General features: G+C 42.9%; 2 protein-coding genes and 1 pseudogene across 2 annotated transcripts; 2 read left to right on the forward strand and 1 right to left on the reverse strand.

Annotated features, from left to right (window-relative positions):
- The first annotated feature begins 1,530 nt into the window (after positions 1-1,530).
- LOC136476110 (uncharacterized) lies at positions 1,531-8,085 on the forward strand. Its single transcript, XM_066473805.1, has 9 exons — positions 1,531-1,549; positions 2,449-2,918; positions 3,630-3,790; positions 3,864-4,038; positions 4,162-4,298; positions 4,852-6,426; positions 6,708-6,763; positions 6,869-7,000; positions 7,107-8,085. The coding sequence occupies exons 2-4, from the start codon at positions 2,691-2,693 to the stop codon at positions 3,916-3,918; spliced, it is 444 nt and encodes a 147-aa protein (XP_066329902.1). The 5' UTR covers positions 1,531-1,549; positions 2,449-2,690; the 3' UTR covers positions 3,919-4,038; positions 4,162-4,298; positions 4,852-6,426; positions 6,708-6,763; positions 6,869-7,000; positions 7,107-8,085.
- Positions 8,086-15,467: 7,382 nt separating this feature from the next.
- On the reverse strand, positions 15,468-16,741 carry LOC136476108 (abscisic acid receptor PYL9-like). The gene has a single exon (XM_066473801.1). It carries the CDS (start codon positions 16,569-16,571, stop codon positions 15,951-15,953), a length of 621 nt encoding a protein of 206 aa, XP_066329898.1. The 5' UTR covers positions 16,572-16,741; the 3' UTR covers positions 15,468-15,950.
- A 2,381-nt stretch (positions 16,742-19,122) lies between these two features.
- LOC136471484 (protein CANDIDATE G-PROTEIN COUPLED RECEPTOR 2-like) lies at positions 19,123-20,920 on the forward strand (annotated as a pseudogene).
- Positions 20,921-21,171: the final 251 nt, after the last annotated feature.

Raw genomic sequence — 21,171 nt, forward strand, 5'->3', positions numbered from 1 at the left:
AAATCCTAACCTATGCTATTTGGCTATTTCTATTCGGCTCTCATCTGATTACTGAATTTACAAGCGTGTTATGGCTATCCTGAAGTAGCTCTTACATTTCCAGTTAATTGATTGGGTTGTGAGTGCCATGTCGATACGCTAAAAAAATAGCTCTTATGTGACCATTGTTTCTACACAGTTCTAAACTTCTAATGCTGACAAAATACGTAGCAGCACCCAATTTTCATGATAAACTTTTGCAGGTTGGGATGAAAAGAGCAATGCCTAAAATATATTGGTTATCAGGTCCAGTTGTTCTACAGCTGACACAACTGGATGTAGATCAACCCCTCCAAGGTTTGGTCCCTTCATAGATATGCTCATGATAAATGTATGTTGTTGTTCCCAACATTTTCAGCCTTCCATTGGGTTATGCTTATGTCGAATTTTAGATTGCGTATATGCATGTTCTTATTTATGGAGCCATCCAATTTCAGCACAAAAATTTTGCTCAACTATTACCATAGTTACCATTAAAATTTGTTCCTTACACTTCATATTTATATGCTTATTAATTTCATTGATTTACATGTTCTAATTTCTATGGTTGCTATTGTCATATAATATAGTATCACTACATATGAAAGACCTTAACTGTTTGTATGATATTTTCAGCAGGGCCTCATAATCTATTTGCTTCTACAAGATTCCCAGGATCACATCATCCAAGAGACCAAGACAATGACCGATAACTATTAAGCTCAATTCTATACATACAAAACAGACCATCTTGATTGCCTGAGTCATTACTATGGGCTTCGACATACTGAGCCTGACATAGCCCTTCTTCAACAACAAAGTTTGTATTTGGGATGTAAAATAATATGAGCTTGTGCAGTTTTGAAATGTTATTTTTACCGTTCAATAACAAAATCCGTGCATCATGGACACAGAGCGGGAGCTCTCTGCACTGGGTACGCCCTTTATGGAGATTGCCACGTTGTAAACAGATAACTAGGGATCACACAGTTTCTTTGATTGCTCAGTAATAGCAATTAGCTTAGCCCTTCAGTTCTACTAAAATATATAGAGCAACACATTTTGGTGCAAGTTCCAGTTCAATTAATTTTTTCAATTGTCTTAAAATTTTTCATTTGTCTTCTATTTGGTAGGTTTGCCTCATTTGCCTAATAAGCTACAGGTACATGGATCTCCATTCTGCAGATATCAGTTAAGGTATTTACAATATTACATGTCTTCTGGATTTTTTTGTTCAGATACCTAAACTCCGCTGTTACCCCCAAAAGGTACCCAGTTTAATCCTGACGTTGGGGATATGTACTAGCTAGAATAATTCCATGAGTTCAATTATGCCCTCCATATAACTTCAGAAAACTCTATGCCTACATCCCGATTCTATAGCTACATTTAGATAACGATGTTCTTGCAGGTTAACTGCATCGCATCACCGAACAGAAGACCTATTAGGTTCCATCTGCCATTTGCAAAGGTCACTATGGAGTGTGATATCCCTTCTCATTGTTCCATGACATCCATTGGTACCAAGCAGGTATGATGATGTGCGTACCGTTTTGGACATATATTTTTCTAAATGCATTGGCTTCCTCTGAAATTGAGACATATATGCAGCAAAATAGCATCTCCATGCTATAAATAGAGAAATCGGTGGTAGGTTTGGCATTCCCCTTTTCAGTGTACAACCACTCAAACATAACAGGGAAATATAAATAAGCTCACCGTAGTCTGTACCAGCAAGATATTTAACAAATCTAGCTATCACCACTTGCATGCGCAACAAAGGTCAAGAATTGTCTTAGTCGTTCAAAGCCAACGTCATTCAAAAGTCTTATTTTATTTTCAATTGTCACTCAATACATATTATACCGCTCACTTAGTCAGTAGTAGGATTGCATAAAAAAATGCATGGTAGCATTAACTGATATTCATGAAACTATGCTAACGGGCTTTTACTATATGCCTCAAATAAAAAAGCCGAACTGTGTCCTTTTCTTACATTCCTTTTCCTATATGTTTGTTGATGCCAAACCATGGTTCTGTTCGTGATGGTCCTTCGCGAAAAAACTGCTCCAGTTAGCTCCATGCCTTTGCTTCCTACAAGAAAATGTGGTGCCCGGAATAGGCCAAATGTATCTATGTAGTATGCTATATCCCATTTGTTGCAGTTGTTGCAGTGTGTATTTTGTATTTGCCTGCTACGATGAACAGTTATGCTTCTGACCTTGCAATTGCTATCGGCTTGATTGCTATCGGCCTGATTGTTTTGGCCTATACAAACTATCCTCTGAATTTTATTTGACCTCTAACAACTTCCCCTCTTAAATTACTTTGCACGTACCTACTGCTCACTACAAAATTTCCACTTCCTAATGTGCTAATCTAACTTTTTTAAATGCATTTTTCTCTTCCATATATACCCATACACCGCAGCAAAGCGCGGGGGCCAACTAGTACAAATTTTAGTTCCGAAACCAAGGTTCACCGGTGCACTGTTCACACCCACAGTTCCAGTGTTGCACTGTTCATATCCACAGTTCTTTGCATCGCATCCGTCCGTTCCTTCTGCCTCCCCCGTCGAGTCCGTTGGCGTGGCCACGTCTTCCTACGTCAGAAGCTTCCCTGGATACACCTCGCCTTTATCTTCCCCACGGCACGCGGCTCTCGCGTCGCGGATGTGGCCCCCGATGCCGCGGCGGGCGGGGAACGCCGCTGCCCGCTCCCCGCATCGCCCCCGCCGGCCTCTTCGTCGCTCTCCCTCTCCCGATCTGTACACGTGTGCCTCCTCGCCGACGAACGCCGCCACTGCCTCTCCCGAGCAGCGTCCCCATCCGCAGCGGCGTAGCCTTTACGTCCCCATGGACCTACCACCACAACACCATGGTCCATGGACATGGAGCAAGGTACGTTTCATACTCCATGCATGGCTATTCCACTATTGCATCCTATGTGTTCGATGATATGCCTCTGTGCTGTGATGGTTAAATGCTACTCGGTTTTCTCCAGTTGTCTGGTGCAGCTAATAGTGGTTTCAGCTTCATTCAAGCAGTCTAAAAACCCTTGATGTTCCCCCCTGAAACGAAAAAAATAAAATTTTAACTGCAATGCCTGATTAATAAGAAATCGCAGGGCATTTAACAGGCACAAAATGAACAGGCTTACCTGCAGCTGGCCGCACTAGCATAGGCTTACTAGGTTTGAGGAATCTTTCAGTCATGGACGTTGTGGAGGACTTTCATGTATTGGTACACCAACTGATCAATAACTTGTGATTACATCATGCTTGACTGCATAATTATCACTTTATCAGCTTAATTGTGCATGACCTCTGTTTGTGTCTGCCGGTTGATTGTTCAGGATTTTTGTGTAGTAGTAGATTCAGCTCTATGCTCCATGGTCGAGTATTTTGATAAACTTTCACATGAACATGTTACACTGCCACACATACATGTAAGTTGTCATCTGAAGCAGCAACTAGCTGCATGTTAATTGGCTTCCGCTTTGGTTTTATTTGTTTTTCTTAATTACTGTTATTGTGCTATCAAATAATTCGTCGTGTCTTCAGGAAGTAAACCTCTGATACTTTTCATTTGGGTTCTTTACCTACCGCCAAGCTACTGGAAACTGTCCAGCCGCCTGATGTTCATCTCACTGCCATAGCAAACAAGAGGTCGCTGCTCTTGAGGGCCACCTTCATGGCGGTGGCCCTCAAGGTCCCCAAGGAGAAGACTGTCCCTGTTCCCAAGTTCCACTCAAGCACACAGGCATCAATCAGGTGCGCCCTTGATCTCTGCTCGTCTGTGTTCGGTATGTCCTCGGATCCCCTCATCTTGTCATCTCTCATGCAGGATGTGTTCTCATCAAAATAAAAAAAAGCAAGGCATCACCGCAGGAACCCCGTGAGGCCACACAAACATGCGTGCACTCCAGGCCCTGTGCGTAGGGCGGTGCCCACACAAACGCAGTGGCCATCTCCTCGGTCAGGTGCCTCCTTGGTTGTGGAGAGATCAAGATATGCATAAGGTATTTGCTTTACAGTCTCAGCTTCGATTTGCTTTCACTTGACTACCATGATTTTAACCTGTGCTACGGCCTAGGCGCGTATAGCAGTTCCTGTGTTCCTTCTAATGAAAACTACATGTGCAGGGTTTCTTTCAGGGATCCATTGGAAGGTCATGATTTTGACCTGCGCTACGGCCTACATACATCCACCAATTCCTGTTCCTACTCACCAAACTACATGTGCGAGGGTTCCCTTGCACGGATCCTTTTCAAGGTTCAAGGTATGCCAATACAATTCCTATCTCCATGTTATTAATGTTGCCTAATTTGTAGAAACGTTAGGATCGTCAGACTATTTAGCTTTGGAGCTTTAGGTAAATGATCCACAATGCTAATTGGGTTCTATACAACAGCATGTGCGTTTTCTTTTCTTCACAAACATTCCTAAATTAGAGAAAATAATACATTATCTTTTGCCTCATGGAAACCATATGGCTAAGATATAATCCTCTATATCATACTTTTGGGTCCACCATTTTTATTGGCAAAAATTTGGTATCACCATCCGAAGGCCATTATGAGGCTTTATTTGTTGCCTCATCCTAGACAACCTTTCATATCTTTCAAAGTTGGACAAAAAATCTTTTTATTTCTATTCAGGCACAAATCACAGACATTGCTTCTTGGAAAGCCTCTCCCCATACTTTTGCTTCTTTGTCATATCATCTGTGCATTAAAGTTTCTCCAATGATGATATGACTTGAAGATGCACATGCTGGATTAGAGTACAAAAACTGTCACAGTATCATGCTGATTTATCCCTCCATCATCCAGATCATTGCCATTTGTATATTGAAGGTGAGTCCCTGTCCCCCCCAATCTTGTGATCAGCAACATTTCTGTGGTGAGGTTATGCCACCGCTGAGCTGCAGGTACCCCCATTGCTACTACCTGCTAACAAAAATGCCTCAGTGCTTCCTTAATTAATATATAATTGTCACCTTCATGTTTTTTTTTTTGTTGAGACATACTCTGCACTTCCATCTCATTGATATTGTTACTGACTTGCATCCATGCCAGTACAGCTTTCAATGCATTTCAAGCAGGAAAAAAAGTCCTACCAGCATGTCATGTGAAAAATGAATCAGTTCCTGCAAGCATAGATTATTTACAGATATTGGGGAAAAGAAAGGTTCAGCATTTGATCTGTTTCGTCCAATCACAGTGTACTTTTGTGAAATCTGTACTAAAATACCATGACACCATATTTTGGCTTTGAACCATGGTGCTCCTTTAACAGAGAGGGACTAAAGAAGTCATTTACTTAATGCTATACATGGGTGTCTCTAATTTTTTTGCGCTTTAAGTTCACTAATGGTTGTTTCATAGTATATAAGTACATGTTTATTGTAGTCATAGCAAAGTTAGTCATACCGGATCTCAGTTATGCTGTAAATAAATAATCTACCCTGTGAGTTCCTCAATTACCTGACTCCCTAATTTTTCTTAATTAATATCATTCTGTTTGATTTTCAACCATTAACAAGAGGCAACACATCACCTTCTGTTTCCTATCCTGGCTACATGTACCAGCAGTTTTTCACAGGGACGGGTCTGTGAGGCCATTAACAACACACTGATTATGTTGCAGTAGTTAAGATCATATTTCAAGCTTTCTTCTACCTGCAATTTAGTTTGGTTAACATACTACATTGATGTCCTCTTTCTAGCAAGGCATCCGTTGTCTAAACTGAAAGCAAAATGCACTGGTAGTTAACACTGTTGATTCCGTGGTAAATTGTAAATTTGATAGCCCTGTTCTGGGCTCAAACAAAGTTTTAATATGCAAACTGTAGTTATAATTCAGCCTGCCCGCAGCGAAGCGCGGGGTGCCATCTAGTATCGTACAGATCCTTAGTTTCTGAGACCAGATCACTGTTCCACTGTTCATCGCTGTTCCAGTGTCATCCGGTCCGTCTGTTTCACCACCGGCCTAGCAGCCAGCCGTCCGTTCGTTCACTTTATTACCGGCCACATTGGCCGTCCTCCCCGGAAGCTTCTTGACGCTCGCCCCGCCACCGCATTGCCTCCAAAGCTTGCCCCACCGCCACATCGTCTCCTCCGCACCCTCTCCCTCCTCGCGGAGGCTCGCCGCCCTCGTGCTGCTCCACGCGGACGACAGCGGGGCTTGCGGCGGCGGTAGCGCCCTCGGTGCGTGGGCCGGCGGCGCCAGCGCACTCGGCACGTGCTTCGCCGCCTTTTCCTCTCCCCCAACGTCTGCGTCGTGCAGATGCTCGCCGGTGGCGGCGCGCAGATGTGCAGTCCGTGCGTACGCCTCCGCTTCTCCGCCCGACGCTAGGTGCCCAGGCCTCATCTTCGGGACTTTCGCCGGTGACGAGCACCAAACAGGTACGCGCATCCCTTCTCTTCCGTTCCTGCTGTCCGAAATCGAGTACCCAAACCCTAGCTATCTGTAGTTGGATCTTAAATCGAGTACCCAAACCCTACCTATCTGTATTCGGATCTTATCTGATCCAGTTACAACTGTGGATACATGTATTGTGCCTACAAACTTTTTGGGTTTCCTTTTGGCGAGAAGGATTGGATTTACATGTGTACAGCCATGCCTTTTACTGGATCTGACCCTGCCTCGATCTTAAACTGATTCACCCTTCCTTGGGTTTGGTTAGGTTGAAAATTGAAATACCTCGACGACAGTGGGGCGCACGGTGCCTTCCGATGAAAGGTATTTTTTTTCTCGCTGCTTTCTGCGGTTTGGGGCGTTTCGCCTTTTTCGTGCAGATTTGTGTGCATTTGCTGATGCAAATTGGTGCCTTTGGAACCCTACAAGATGAGATCGAGGCCAACGACACGGAAGGACAGGGATGATATGGACAGCATGACGATCACGGCGACGATGATGACGCCTGGTTTTCCTCGCAATTTCTGCGTTGTCTTCACTCTGGCTTGCGCTGCTTGTGGGGTGTGCACTTTTCTCCCAATTAAGGGAGCAGTTTTCCTTATTATTTTTTCATTAGTTTTTAATGCTTTGTTTTTGCTGTTTTTTTATTTCCACCTTTTTTGGTTAGTGTCAGAATATGATTTCTCCTACGGCTCACGATGAATTTGAGAAGGACGACTTCAGAGTGGATGACGGCAAAGAAGAAGTGGAAGGAGACGAAGAGGACCAAAAGAGTGATGATGACAGGCGAAGAAAGAAAAAGAAAAATAAGAGGTACCTGCATTTGTTCCTACTACAAATAGATGTGAATGTATTCCTCCAGCATATTTAGTTATGTGTAGAAGCATATTTGATCCGATTAAAGTTTTGGCTCCCATCTCTTATTGTCTCAGCCTGAGCTATTTACTCCAATCACGTGATTCACTTCTGTTTTCCTTCACATCATAAACTTGGATACTGCTTCGACGGCTACATTCAGATATACCTTTTCTTATAGATGCAAATGATATCTGTATTTTTAGTTTGGGAAAACAAAGTTCTGCGAATTAATTACTTGCGGTTCAGCGATGCGAAATTCTGATTATGCATGCTTGCAGGGCACACAATTACTAGGTGCTTTAACTCTGATAGTTGTTTATATCTTGGACTCTTTTATGTCCAGTTGGTCATTGCATTAAAACTACAGCGCTCCTAGCAGTTCAATGATATTGTCAATATTGTCAACAGCCTCCGATTCAAATAGGTTTTGTTCAAGAATTATAGTTGCCCCTCCATCCATTACTCCATGTTGCTTCCTACGTGCACAGGAGCATATGACTGGACCCTATTCTTTTATTTTCTTTCTTTCAAAGACAGAAGTACATGGTTGCCTCATCTTTGATTTTGTTAGCTGCATAAACCGCATGATATTTATGCAACAGGAGATAGGGTATGCAGGATGCACGTCGTACAGGTAAATTAAAAAATCGTTATGAACAACTGATTCTTTTCCTTATCTTTGTGTCTACAATAGTCCCTGTTCTAGCCTTATAGGAGACATACAGTCAGACTTTTCCCCCTCTCATATCAGGTCCATCTACCATTTGTTACTGATTTGTGCTTTGTTCCTCCAGATGCTGTTTCTGTGGCTTATAAAGCCGGCTGATGCTGTTTTGTTGTGAGAGAAAAACATTATATCATAGCTGATAAGCATGGCTGATACGATCAAGCGAACATGGTGATTGTTTTTCCATGTATATTGCAGAGCAATAGGACAAACAAATTACTTGCCTGCTTCTTTTGTTCCCGAGATAATTCTAGATAAGTTTGGATCAGTTACGTACTTACATTAATATTGACCTTTAGGTTTCCTTAATGGGTTCCTAGCATGTCTCCCAAGCTAAAACATATGTTCAGATAACACAGAAGAAGCATCTTGCAGGGTCATGATGCCTGAAAAAATTGTCCTTACATGTTAAAGAATACTACCTCTGCATTTTCTACATTTTGTCCGTCGCGGGTCTATCAGGTTTCCTATATGTCTGAATCGATTTTGAGTCACTATGGTTCACGTGCTTTATTATTGGTATAAGTATCTGTGCTTCATAAGCCAGAATGGTATAAGTATCTTTGTTGCAGACATGTAGTTGTTGCAATGAAGTTCCATATTTTACTGCGTTCTAAAAGTACTCTGGGTAGAATTATAAGGCACCGCTGCACCATCAAAATGTCTCCTTTTCGTACACTACCTGCTGCCCAATTTCATACGTAATCCTACATGGTCAACGCAATAAACTGTTCTTTCTACATGCCAGCAACAGCACGCCACTTCAGTTAATCTGCAGATGACTCATACCATACTGGCCTATAGATTTGAAGGATGGCCTGCAGCTATTTTTGGCCTTTTTATCCTTTTTTTCCCCTTCAACGTCTCTTATCATATGCTTCCACCATCGCCTCCCTTCCAAACCATTTTTTTTTACAAATGAAGGTTTCTAGGCCACTGTCAGACATGCCCCGTGTTCTCTTTAGTTTAATTCAGTTCTATGTTGTTTGTTATACATGGAGCATTTTTTCGAAAAATGATGTATGATGCCCCAATTCCTCCTACCTGCTCAACCTGCTGCTATTATTGCACACCGCCCTGTCCGAAAAACGCTGCTATTGTTTCCTTTCATCTCCCCCCTTGTGTTTTCCCTTCTCTGTTTCATGCCTCGTGATTGCAGACCACTAGCCCTAATGGATGTGTTATGAAACCCATCATGTTCATGTTTCTTACTGAAATCATGAAAACTTTTTTCCACCTTTGCTTCTCTTTGCTATCACATTGACAGTTTGCTACATAGGCTCTTTATTTTCCTGACTAACTTTGTACAATTAATTTCTATGTATGATATCCTATTTCTCACAATGTGTAGTCTCTGCCTACCTTACATAGTGCAGATATCAAATTTTGGACTATGCATCTCAATTTTTTGTGGTCCACAAGGGAGCATGTTAGTCGATGCCGGCATTCAGCTACCCAAGCTACAAAGAAATACTTCTACTCCAGCAAGAAAGGCACTCCCTGCCTTACTCCATATCACGATACATCTAATGACATGTAAAAATTAGATGAATAATAGTGATAGTCAACGTTCCAAAGAGATGTCTCATCATTTTTGTTATTAATTAATCATGTAAATATTAGCTATGCAAAATTTTACCTTTGCTTCGTACAGTTCTATTGATCTCTCGGTACCATGTCAATACTAGATACGGTAAACACACGCAAAAAAATTACCCTGTTCAAAGCGTCACTTTTCCTTCAGGTGCTCTAGCTACAAATATAATATATTTATTACATAATGATCTTATTCATGTCTAGTATCTATTGTTGTTTTTTTTGGCAACGGGCCAACGGTCCTGGTTAAGCATACGATACGATAAACGTAGACTAAATCGTGTATGTGAGTCCACCAATTTATGCTCCCCACGGACAAAAAAATCACAAGATATAAACATTAGATATTAAAGTTTAATAACTATAACTACTACATAATCAAAAATCACTGACGGTTACCAACCATATTTATATTATTATTGTCGGTTTTATCAACTTGTTGCAATGGGCAAGGGACAGCGCTAGTTTCACACGTCACTTTCCAACGGTATCCTCCTTTCTGGTTTCCACAGCACAAAAAAGAAAGAAAGAAAAAAGCTTTCAGCCGCTGCAGTTCTCTGTTCTCTCCGGCGGCAGCGGCGCTTCCGTTCTCTCCAGTCCATACGTGTGTGTCTGCCTGCCGGCTGCAATGTGGGCTACTCTGTTGCTGGGCCTTAGTTGTGGTGGGCTTTAGAGCTAGATTGATTTTTCTTTTCTGGATATACAACATACCCACAATTAGGTGGACTTTAAACAAATCAGACTAGCTGGTTCTGTTGGCTAAGCAACAACTTTTATCTTTTTTTTATTTAATTCTTTTTTTTTTCTAATTTACATCCCGTGATCATGAACCTCATTCGACTCATCGACCTCAAGAATATTGGATCATGTTGCCCCTTTCAAGCCATTGTTCCAAAGAGGTACCCGACGTATCGAGAACATGAAAAGTATCAATCCTTGACATTGATCATGGACCTAGATACAATAGTCAAACCAAGTTTGAACCAATCAGACACAACCAGTCATGATTGACATTGAACCAGACCAAGCACTAATCAATTCAAACAAATAAGAACCTAGTTTTAAACACTAAGGACCCAATTGGAACCAGACCCAACACCTACCGGTTCGAGGAGCAACTCCTAGAGTGTTTTTATATCCTTCCTGAGTGATAGGAATAGAGCTTTTGATGAAACCTCCAATAGCTTCTTTAATTAGATATTCAAATATTTCTATCCTTTATTCCAAATCTCTCGCTAGCCAAAGATAGAAAGTGGGGTTGACACTCTAGAGTGCGCAGAAGATATAAAAAAATTGTTGTAGGGTGAAAAGATTTATAGAAAGATTTTTATTCAAATGACTCTTTAAATAATGATTTAAAGAGTGAGTTTAACAAAGACTCTTGGAGATGCTCTAACCAGACTAGTTAGAACCAATGAGAATCCAGTTGGCACCACACTAGCAACAACTCGTTTCAGCCAGATGCACTTTGAACCGGTCAGAATCTAGTTTGAAGAATACACCCAAAGCAACAAATTTCACCCTGACCTAGTTTGAACTTTGAACCAATCAAAAACAGAAATAACCAAAGATCCCGGGACAGCTATCGTCCCCATGCTCGGTGTCGTGCGGTGCCCTGAGCCAGTAGGGCCGCTCTATAGCCAGTTGTCAGCTAGGCCAGATAGACAAATTAAAGTCAGCTGGAAGAACTCGCTCGGTTGGACGGCCTGGATGTCTCTCTGTATGTTGTGCTTCATCTAACGGACGCACCTTCAAATACCAAGAACTTATTAACAGGTGGTGTTAGCTTTGTTTCGTGTTGAAATAAAAAGCAGGAGACCTTTTCTCTAAAAATATAAATATGTATGTATAATATAATGTGCTATATATCAGCACAAGTCAGTACCATACAGCGTCACGAAAACAACATGTAGATAATGAAGGCAAAATGTTGTTGGCTTGGATTAGTTCAGCAAACTTAGACTGCAGGAAACCATTAAATAATTCTGCAACATTTGCCTCCTTTTTTCTTTGTGTTTTGCATTATGCAAGGATAATAACTTGTCTTGTGATGACCGTACAATTCACTATAACGCAAGTTGCATGTTTCTAGATGCATCATATTGTTGTTTAACCCTATTATCAAGAAATTGACACATCTAAATATGTGTACTCTTTTCATGCGTACTGTATAAGCAGTTGTCGTCGTGGCAGTTGACCATCTGGTGGGTCCCGTGTTGCGTGGGGAAAACGCCATTTTTAATTTTTCTTCAAGGTCTTCTTTTGCATCGTCCATTAATTGCTGGGGCACTGCCGCAGCCTGCAGTACGTTGCGTTGCTTCGCTTACCAAGCAATGCTGGCCACAGCTTTTTGCAACTTGGCCCTTATTTTGGGATGTACACACATGATTTGTTAGGTCATAGTTTCCATCTGAAAGGCACTGGAAACAATAAATAATCTTCCAATTGGTATTATTTAAACAACTTTTTATTTGTTATATTAGTTAAAAGCTTATTACTTGTCGAAGGGAGGCCCTGCAAAGCTAGATTTGGATTCGCAGTACTTCTATTTTACTCCCTCCGTTTCTTAATATAAGCCATATAGTTTTTAGCACCAATATTAACGCACGGCTTAGGAAAGGATGTGAGACCGAGGAAAAAAAGAAAATCAGGCTATCTTCTCTCTCCCAATCAGATTGCTTCCTAAATCTAATGGACTGGTTGGGGCATGTGCTATGTACGGTGGAAAAGTTTCCAAACTAATCGGTGTGGGAGCTGATACGTACCTATATTTTAGAATTTTCTTTAGAAATCTATATGACTTATATTAAGGAACGGAGGGAGTATTGTTTTGAGGTCTTCTCTTTGTTGTGTGTCCACATATATGAGGATCGTCAACACATTTGGAAAATCAGTAGGTGACCACACCGGTTTTCTCGTGAAGGGCACACAAATATAAGTAGTTGCATTATTTTGCGAATTACGAAAGCAATGAAATCATGCAATGGAAACTCTCAACAGCTGATGATGTTTTTCTTATGAGAAGATCTAAATAACAATTAAGTTATGCTAGGACGGATACCCTTTATGTATGATACGTCTATAACAATTTTGTCCAATATTAACATATGTAGGCGCTTCCACTCAATTGAAAGTTAAGTATATGTTGCTTTAGAATTCATGTCAGTTGAGCCTTAACTTTGGTTAATAATATATAAAGAACTGCATAATTTGGTAAAATAGGATAGATGTTACTGGTTTCACCATGAAAAGTAGTTTCAAAAATATTTAACTAGCTTTTGTTTGTAGTCAAAGTACCGACTTGGCTCACCACGTTGATATTCGGACGTGTTTGGTAGAGCTCTTGCTGTTTCTGATTCTATGTGAAAAGTGATTCTTTGAGAGAATTGGTTATCTTGGATTATCTAAGATAAACTATAGGTGAAAGGTGATTTTGTGCGATAATAAGTGAATCAAGAGAAACTAATTTTTTCTAGCTCCCTTGTGAATCATGTAAGCACCGGTGATGAATCAAATATTTGGCACTCGTGGCTCCGTCATATTAATTTTGGTTGTATGCCACAGTTAGCTAGTATGAGTATAATCCCCAAAATTTAATTTGGTCAAAGGTTCTAAATGACATGTGTGTGTGCAATCCTCACAAGGCTGCGGAGGCAAGGGACCTGGCATTGTTAAAACTTGTTCATTCCATGTATTAATCAAAGGTGGTAAAAGATATTTCATGATACTTATAGATAATTGTACTAGAATTTGTTAGTGTACTTATTAAACTCAAAAGATGAAGCATTGCATAAAGATCAACTAGAGTACATAGAAAATCAACATGAGAGGAAAATCAAATGGTTACTGTCTAATCGAAGTGGGGAGTTTTTTTTTTCAAAAGAGTTTTCTGAGATTTGCGAGAAACATTTGATTATTAGTTACCATATTTATCGCTTCCTCTTATGTTTTGCTTGTGTAGCCTTTACATTCCTAGATTAGCCATAGATCAGGCTGCAAAACTTTTTTGTGGGTTAAGGGTAAGTTAGAGCACACTAGAACCTTAAGTGCACATCTTGCTAAAATAATTTATGGTTTTCTATTGGTGTTTTAATTTGATCCCTAGAATTATGGTTTGAAATTAGAGGCACCCAATTCAACCTCCCTCTTGGGCTCTCATGGGACCTTACAATCTTCATATCTCATTTCTCGACCTTTTAATGTATGACCCTGCTCAGTACAAGGTCCATACATTCGCCTTTTGGTACATTCATCTACTCCCTCCAGCATCTCAACTTTTAGGTCACTTTAACTTTGTTTTAAGTAAACTTTTTCTAGTTTTGAACAAATTTATAAAAAAATATATTGACGTCTATAATACCAAATAAATGGACTACGAAGGTACACACCATCATGGCATGACCGGTGCCTCCTCTCTGTCTCGCGCACAATCAACACCTAGCACACCATTGCGTTCTCTCTGTTGCAGTTGCTTCTAGTTTTCCCCGCCACAGCTGCACACACATGCGTTAGGAGAGCAGGCTTCTGTAACCGTTGCCCATCTGCAGCACTTCCTTAGGTATTATGGACGAGTAGGTTTTTGCAGAGCGCACCATTGCATGACTACTCGCTCCATATCAACGTCTGCTGTTCACAGCACACTTCTGTTCCTGGTGATTCAGTACACAGCGAAGGAGAATGACTACTTCTAGGTGACGTTCCATACATGGTGTCCTCTCTGCACTGCATCAACTATTGATCATTTGATCGGCTACATCAAACAACCTATTATATTGACTAACAGGAACGACACCACCGATGTTTCGACACTGGTCCCGGCCACTTTGAGGTATACCACTATAACTTCTATTGTTGTATCTTTTGTTCATATGATCAGGGCAGCAATCACAAGTAGATCATGGACATGCTTGTCATAAATATCTTGCTTTTTTTTTTGAAATGTTTGGAAGCTTCGTGGACATAATGTGCAGACCTATGATTCATACTTTTATTTCTAGATTCTCTAATTTGACAACTATGTACCCCATCCTAAATGGTAAGCGTGTTTTGATTAGAGAGAAGTCATACAAAACAGATTTTGACTTAATTTTCTCTTATGATATGTTCTCATTTTCTAAAGAATCAATGTCATTTCAGAGGTACTTTAAGCCAAATCTAATAGATGCAAGTTTTAAGTTCAAAATTTGAACACTTTGTTGACCAAAGTTTTACTTTTCCTTATATAAAATATTCTTATCGTTTATTTTGGATGAAGGAAGGTAATATATTTTTGTCGACATTAGCAATGTTGGGGTGGCAAAAGAACTTGGGGTGCCATAAAGCGGCGATGCCGGCGAGCCATGGCCGGAGAGGGTGAAAGCAGCACTCCAACAACAACCATGAGGATCGGTAGAGAGCTTCATCAATTGGCAAGCCTGGCCTATTTGGAACGTGGAATTTTTTTTTGTGTTCCTACGTTTTCCTGTAAAATTAATAAACTGATTCATGTGAAACTCTTGCACGATTTTTATGAAATCCATGTGTTCCAAATAGGCCCATGAATTCTTGCATCGAGGCGACGAAGGTGAAGGCTGAAGGGCCCTTGCCCGGAAGTCCCTCATTTTGTACCCGTAGCAATTTTGCCTAGATAATCCAGGCATCACATGATCCATTTGACTTGAGGCTAGGGAAGAAGAAAGGTAAAGTCTCAGCTGAAGCACATGAACACACTTTATTATTTATACACATCTAAATAAGGTGCCATAACATGAACATTTAAGTGCATGCCTTCTAGTTTGCTCTTTCTTCTTCGTCATATATATATAAACTTGAAGAGTATTATAGTACAAAAGAATCAAACAAGAAATAGATGTCTTAAAAGTATGGGTACCAGCTACCCGGATCGACTTTATTGACAAAACCAAATAGACTGACGGTATTATGACACTGCAGGGATAAGGATAGAGCAGAGACGACGTATATATATTTACAAAGAAATAAAAAACCAAGGATAAAATAACACCAACTTGCACCCCCTTTCGATGTCACCAATTCATCAGATTTGCAACAACAAAAGAGGCTGAATTAATTAAGATGAACAAACAAGAAAGAAGAAGAAGAAGAATGCTTCGCCATTTGATTACGGTCGTTTGTAGCAAACTGTTGGACAACATTTTTCTCTCTAGCTTCTTGTTTGTTCCAAAGAGAAACGAAAACGATCGAGAATGAGAAGCAAGCAAGAAGCATCGATCGTCACCATGCAGCCATTTGTAGTGCATGTAAATAGTACACAAGCAACGAATCGAACAGGCATGCCTTGAACGCGGATGGATGGATTATATATAGCTAGGCCTAGGAGGAGGAATTGGAGGCCGAAGACGAGGTGGCGATGGCGGCGAGCTTCTGGAGGTTGAGCTTGACGACGGTATCGGTGAACATGCGCGTGTCCTCCTCCGTGTTCCCCTCAGGGACGTCGACGACGTATGACTCGACGACGACGCAGTACGGTCGTCCCGCTCCCTCCGCCGGCGGCTCATCCGGCCCGTGGTGGAACTCGGTGACGGAGGTGACGGAGCGGTAGTTGCGGAGGCGGTGGTCTCCCCCGACGACGCGGAAGCTGAGGATGTGGCGGTCGTCGTCGAGGATCTCGAGGCGCTCGGTGCTGGTGGACGCCGGGAGGCCCGACACGACGGTGACCTCGCGGACGCTGCCCACGGTGGCGCCGTCGCCGGCCCTGAGGTCGCACGACTTGATGAAGTGCTTGTACCGCTGCGGGGTGGCGAAGCCGCGCACGATGGGCCACACGGCGGCCAGCGGCGCGTCCACGCGCTGCGTCACCAGCGACGTGCACGTCCCCGGCGCGCGCCCCGGGAACGTGTGGTGCGCCCGCACCACGGGCTCCAGCTCCCGCTGCTCCGCCTCCGACAGGCCACCCTGACGCAGCGCGCTCTCCATGTGAGGCTCCATGCCCATCTGCCGGCTGCTGGCTGCTGCTGTTGCGAGCTCTCAGTCTGTCTCTCTCTCTCTGGACCCTCCGTGGGTTGCGATTGTATTATAGCAGTGTCATCAAATGGAGTAGTAGTGCTCCTCCTCCTCCTCCTCCTCTCTCTCTCGGTACTGTAGCGGGCTGGCTGGCTGGAGGATTGATTGATGATTGTTGTACGTTGGGAGGTCGGTCAGGAGGTGTCTCACCTTTTATGGCTGCCTTGTTTGGGTTTAATTTGGTCCGTTCAGGTTCAGCCGGGCGGAGGGACCATTTGCTCAAATCATGAGGAGGAGCTGTTCGGTTGAGCACCGGATTTTTAGAAGAAAACATAAACTAGTTTCATATTTTTATAATTCAAAATAAATCAATTACGACCTTTTAGAGATCGAACCGAATTTTTATTATTATTAGAAAATAGAAAATCGCTTTTGAAACCAACCGATGACCAAATTTGTCTGGTTTTGACAGTTGAAGGGTGTTTGTTACCCGGTTTCATAGTCGAAGGTTGAAAATCGAACTTCAGTGCGAGTTGGAGGTTGGAAAATATATTTTACCCTTTGCTATGGTAACTTTTGGCGGTAGAATATTTGCCAAGATGACGTTATGGCCCTCATAGTTTCAAGTTGTTCGCTAATTTCCACGTACATAAACATCGATTAAATTTACTGAAACAACCGTGCAAGATCATAGACAATGTTAGAGACACAATATTTGCTGACGACATTCAGCCAAACCCGTGTCCACGAGACTAAGCCGGGGCAAAATACCCGATGCCCATTACCCGTACCCGAATTATCCAAACCTGAACCCGAATTACCCGAACTCGAGGTACCCGATCCTAAATTCGTACAGCAATTCTTATTACCCAAAATAATTTGGGTAATTCAGGTAATATCTCCCGGTACACGAACTACCCAGACTATCCGAATATGTGTCTGTGTCTTTGTGTTTGTGATGTGTTGTCAGTTGAGCACTTGAACTTATCATTTTATTAGTATATGATTCTCTTTGTTTGAACAAGTGACTGTAATATATTAGGATTAAGTCCACTTTTGGCCCCTCAAGTATATGGTTCGTTTAATTTTAACTCTCAACTACAAAACTGTCTAGCGGTGATATCCCAACTGTCAAAACCATTTACTTTTAGCACCTAGGCACGGGCAGAGCTGTTTTGTCCTACGTGGAGCGGGTTTAACCACCATGTAGGATGCCAACCTCCATCTCAGTGACATATGGGGCCCACAAGTCACCCACTCATCACCTCCCTTCCCAACGAAGCCACGTAGGGCTGCAAGACACAGGCGCCTCAGCCAGGAAGATCTGGCTGTGGGCTTCGGCTGCCGGGGGTAGCCAGCCGCAGGCTTGAAGGCTATCGCATATTTTGAGAGGGAGGAGAGCGCCGACAAGGGCAGCGAAGGCGCGTGGCCAAGCCGCTGCTACACCTACACGCACAACCATGGCGGTGGAGGAGGCCTGCCGGCGAGGAGGCGGGGCGTGGCCTGCTGACCACGCATGCTAGCAGCCCGGCGGCCACGATCGTGGAGGGGAGAGCTGAGGAGACCCCTGGCCCCCCATGCTCGTCGATGTGGCGCCCACCGGCACGGCGCGGTTACGCCGAGCAAAAGAGCGATGCGCCGGCCAAGCTAACGAGTCTACGAGCATATATGGACCAAAACGAAACCCTGGGCGGCGGTTAGAAGTTAAACGACGAACTCTAGCGCTCTGACCATGCCGACGGTGAACTGGTATGGCGGGCGCGACTAATCCGGCAAGCCTAGACAGTGAGGGAGTGGTAGAGATTGAGTGGGAGCATCCACGTCTTACTCTAGTGCTAGCAGTGCCTACGGTTGAGGCCGAGGGTGTTGGTTAAAGGCTGGCCACGTGCGGCAGTGAGATCGGCGGTGCTCCGCGGCGGACACAGCCGCCTTACCGGTCGAACGGCTACGGTAGAGGTTCAGGCGAGGTGAGCACGAGCTATATCAAGTCTCGGCGAGTCTATTAGTGATATTTTATTGAGAAAATTTCTTATTTGGCCCTGATTGAAACTTACCTTTCTTTCTTGGCACTGAAACAAATTTTCTTATCTATTTGGCCTCACTTGAACTTTTGATTTCTAATCTGACCTTACCGTCACCTCCGTCCAAGTTCATCCAGATTGAGTTGTTAGGTTTTCATTAAACTGACAAAAATGTCCCTGGATACTACAGGGCCCAAGGAGTTAGGCATGTCTCTCCTTCGTGTCATCTCCTCCATCTATCCCGTCTCCCTCCCACTCTCCCTTCTCAACCCTATCGGTGGCAGCGGCGGGGCGGCAGGCCGAGCGATCTCTGTTCCACCTTCCTCCTCCTTGGCTTTTGACCCACTCGGCGGCCTCCAGCTTTCCCAGTCTCCACCACAAAGCCAGTGGAATCTTTCGGCAATCGAGCAAATCGATCTCCGTGCAATTCCACCTCCCGAACCGAATCCCTCCACCGACCCAAACCCTAGCGCGCACCCACGCCCCTTCCCCTTTCCTCGGTGTTCGGGCCGGTGTCGATGATGCGGGCGCTGCTCGTGGATGGCGGGATGGCGCTGGCGGTGGTGCCGGAGGCCAACGAGTCGTCGGGCGATGCTGCGGTGTCGCTGGGGCCGTTATGGTGGGCGTCGGAGTGCCACGGGGTGTTGTACAGCCTGGCGGTGATGCTGCCGTCGCTGGCCTTCATGGGTTCCTGGCGTGGTAGGCGTGGCGGAGCTTCTGTAGGCTCAGCTATGGCCGCTCTCATGTCGTCATCGTCACGTACTACGCGCTCCTCTCGGCCGTCGCCGTACTCAACCTCCTCTGGTGCTTCCTGCAGGTTCGGATTGGTTCCTTGTGTTGCTTATCTCTAAGTCCCGTGTGCCTGGTTATGAAACTCTCCGTGCTTTGATTGGGTTGTTGATTTGGTTATTTGATGATCATTAGGGGGAATGCTTTCCATTAAAAAAAGTACTTTGCTGTGCGTGTAGTTTAAGTTATGACTAGTGAAAGGCAGGGGGAATTTCTTCTTGAAAAGTAGGGGCAAGTGGAGCTAATGAGAGATGAACTTGTTGGTAAAACTGAGCTGTGAGAAATCTATACCAGATCATGACACTTTTGAATTGTATTTTCAGGTTTGAATGATAATCAGTAATGTTTGTATGTTTTGCTAGTGTTCAATGGCTGAGTAGAATAAGTAGGTAAAAGACTGGAAATTGGGAATTAGGTGAACTTTTGGTCAACATTAGCTATACTCAAGTAGTCTTTTGATGTTTCAACTCGATAATGAAATAACTAAAGACCACATCGTGATCGAATCCTATGGGTAGGATGGGTAGGCTAGGAGCTGGTCACTCGCCAGGGAGTCTCAATGTTGAGCCAATAGCAAGGCTTGGTGGGTTTTCAAAAAGGAAATAGCAAGCTCCTAGGGTCATGTTATAGCTGGTAATGATGAACAGGTGGGAAGCTCAGCTGGGTTAAGGAAAATTAAAATCCCTGATGGCGGGTGTTGATGTCAAATAATATTTCACATTGGTCTGGTTATTAGGCTTAGATTTGTGGTGCACATCTTGGTATTGCTACTAATGTAAGTGGATTAATCCATTTTTAGATTTGATATGGTCTTGCTATACAGAACTACAAAAGGAAAATCAGATGAACAATCCTGACTTATGAATCCAAAATGTATGCCTGACAGGGCATTCTCTTGGAATGTACTATCACTGTCTACAAAATCAGGAATGTTATTCTTGGAAGTCAGTCTCATAGCCTTTCTACTTCAAGGAAATGATGCCAGTGGTTTTGAATCTTTGGCACGAACCTTTGTTATCTCTGGAGCTGTAGTTGCTGCTGATGTATTGCTCAAGGTATGATCTACTCCAAAATTCAGGCATAGCGAACAGTAACTAACTTTTCTTAGAAGTGATGTGTGTTAGGTTTCATTACTTAGTTGTTGCAGTTTTTGGAATTCAACTAGAATTTTTTGCGATGTTGTGTTGTATTTGCTTTCTTAGCAACATTCTAAGTTAATTGACTGGTGTATCTGGTCCATAATGTTAATTTATTAGAGAACCTAACCTGACACACCTTTCCTTGTTTCAATGTGTTAAATCATGTTGCAAGTGGAAAGCGGATTAATACTCTAGTTTACTTGTTGCTTATGGATTCTCCACAAACTTGTGCTTACTGGAGTCTATGGCCTGATTATTTTCATGCATCATTCAAGATGGAGAGACAGGCTGCCTAGTAATTTTATATGTGTAGGAGGAAGACATGCTCCTAGAGAATGTCTACTATTCTGAAATGAAGGATGCTGGGTTCTTTGATGCTGACTGGGATTGATCTGTGGCTGCTGCGCTGTATGAACTACGCTGTATTTTTGTTATCTGTGTACTGAACATAGAACAGAAAATGTATGTAGCTAACCGTGGTAATGAATGGAAGTATGTAAATCTCACTGCTGCATACTTCAGATATCAAGTGATTTCACCATTGAGATTGCCACCCCAACGATGGGTGATAAATTCACGTCTATGATACAAAACTATGAGGTGGACCGTCTGATCTGCGTTTTTGCAGGCTCGTTTATAAAT

This window comes from Miscanthus floridulus, chromosome 8 (genome assembly GCF_019320115.1).
Source record: "Miscanthus floridulus cultivar M001 chromosome 8, ASM1932011v1, whole genome shotgun sequence".
Taxonomy (NCBI): domain Eukaryota; kingdom Viridiplantae; phylum Streptophyta; class Magnoliopsida; order Poales; family Poaceae; genus Miscanthus; species Miscanthus floridulus.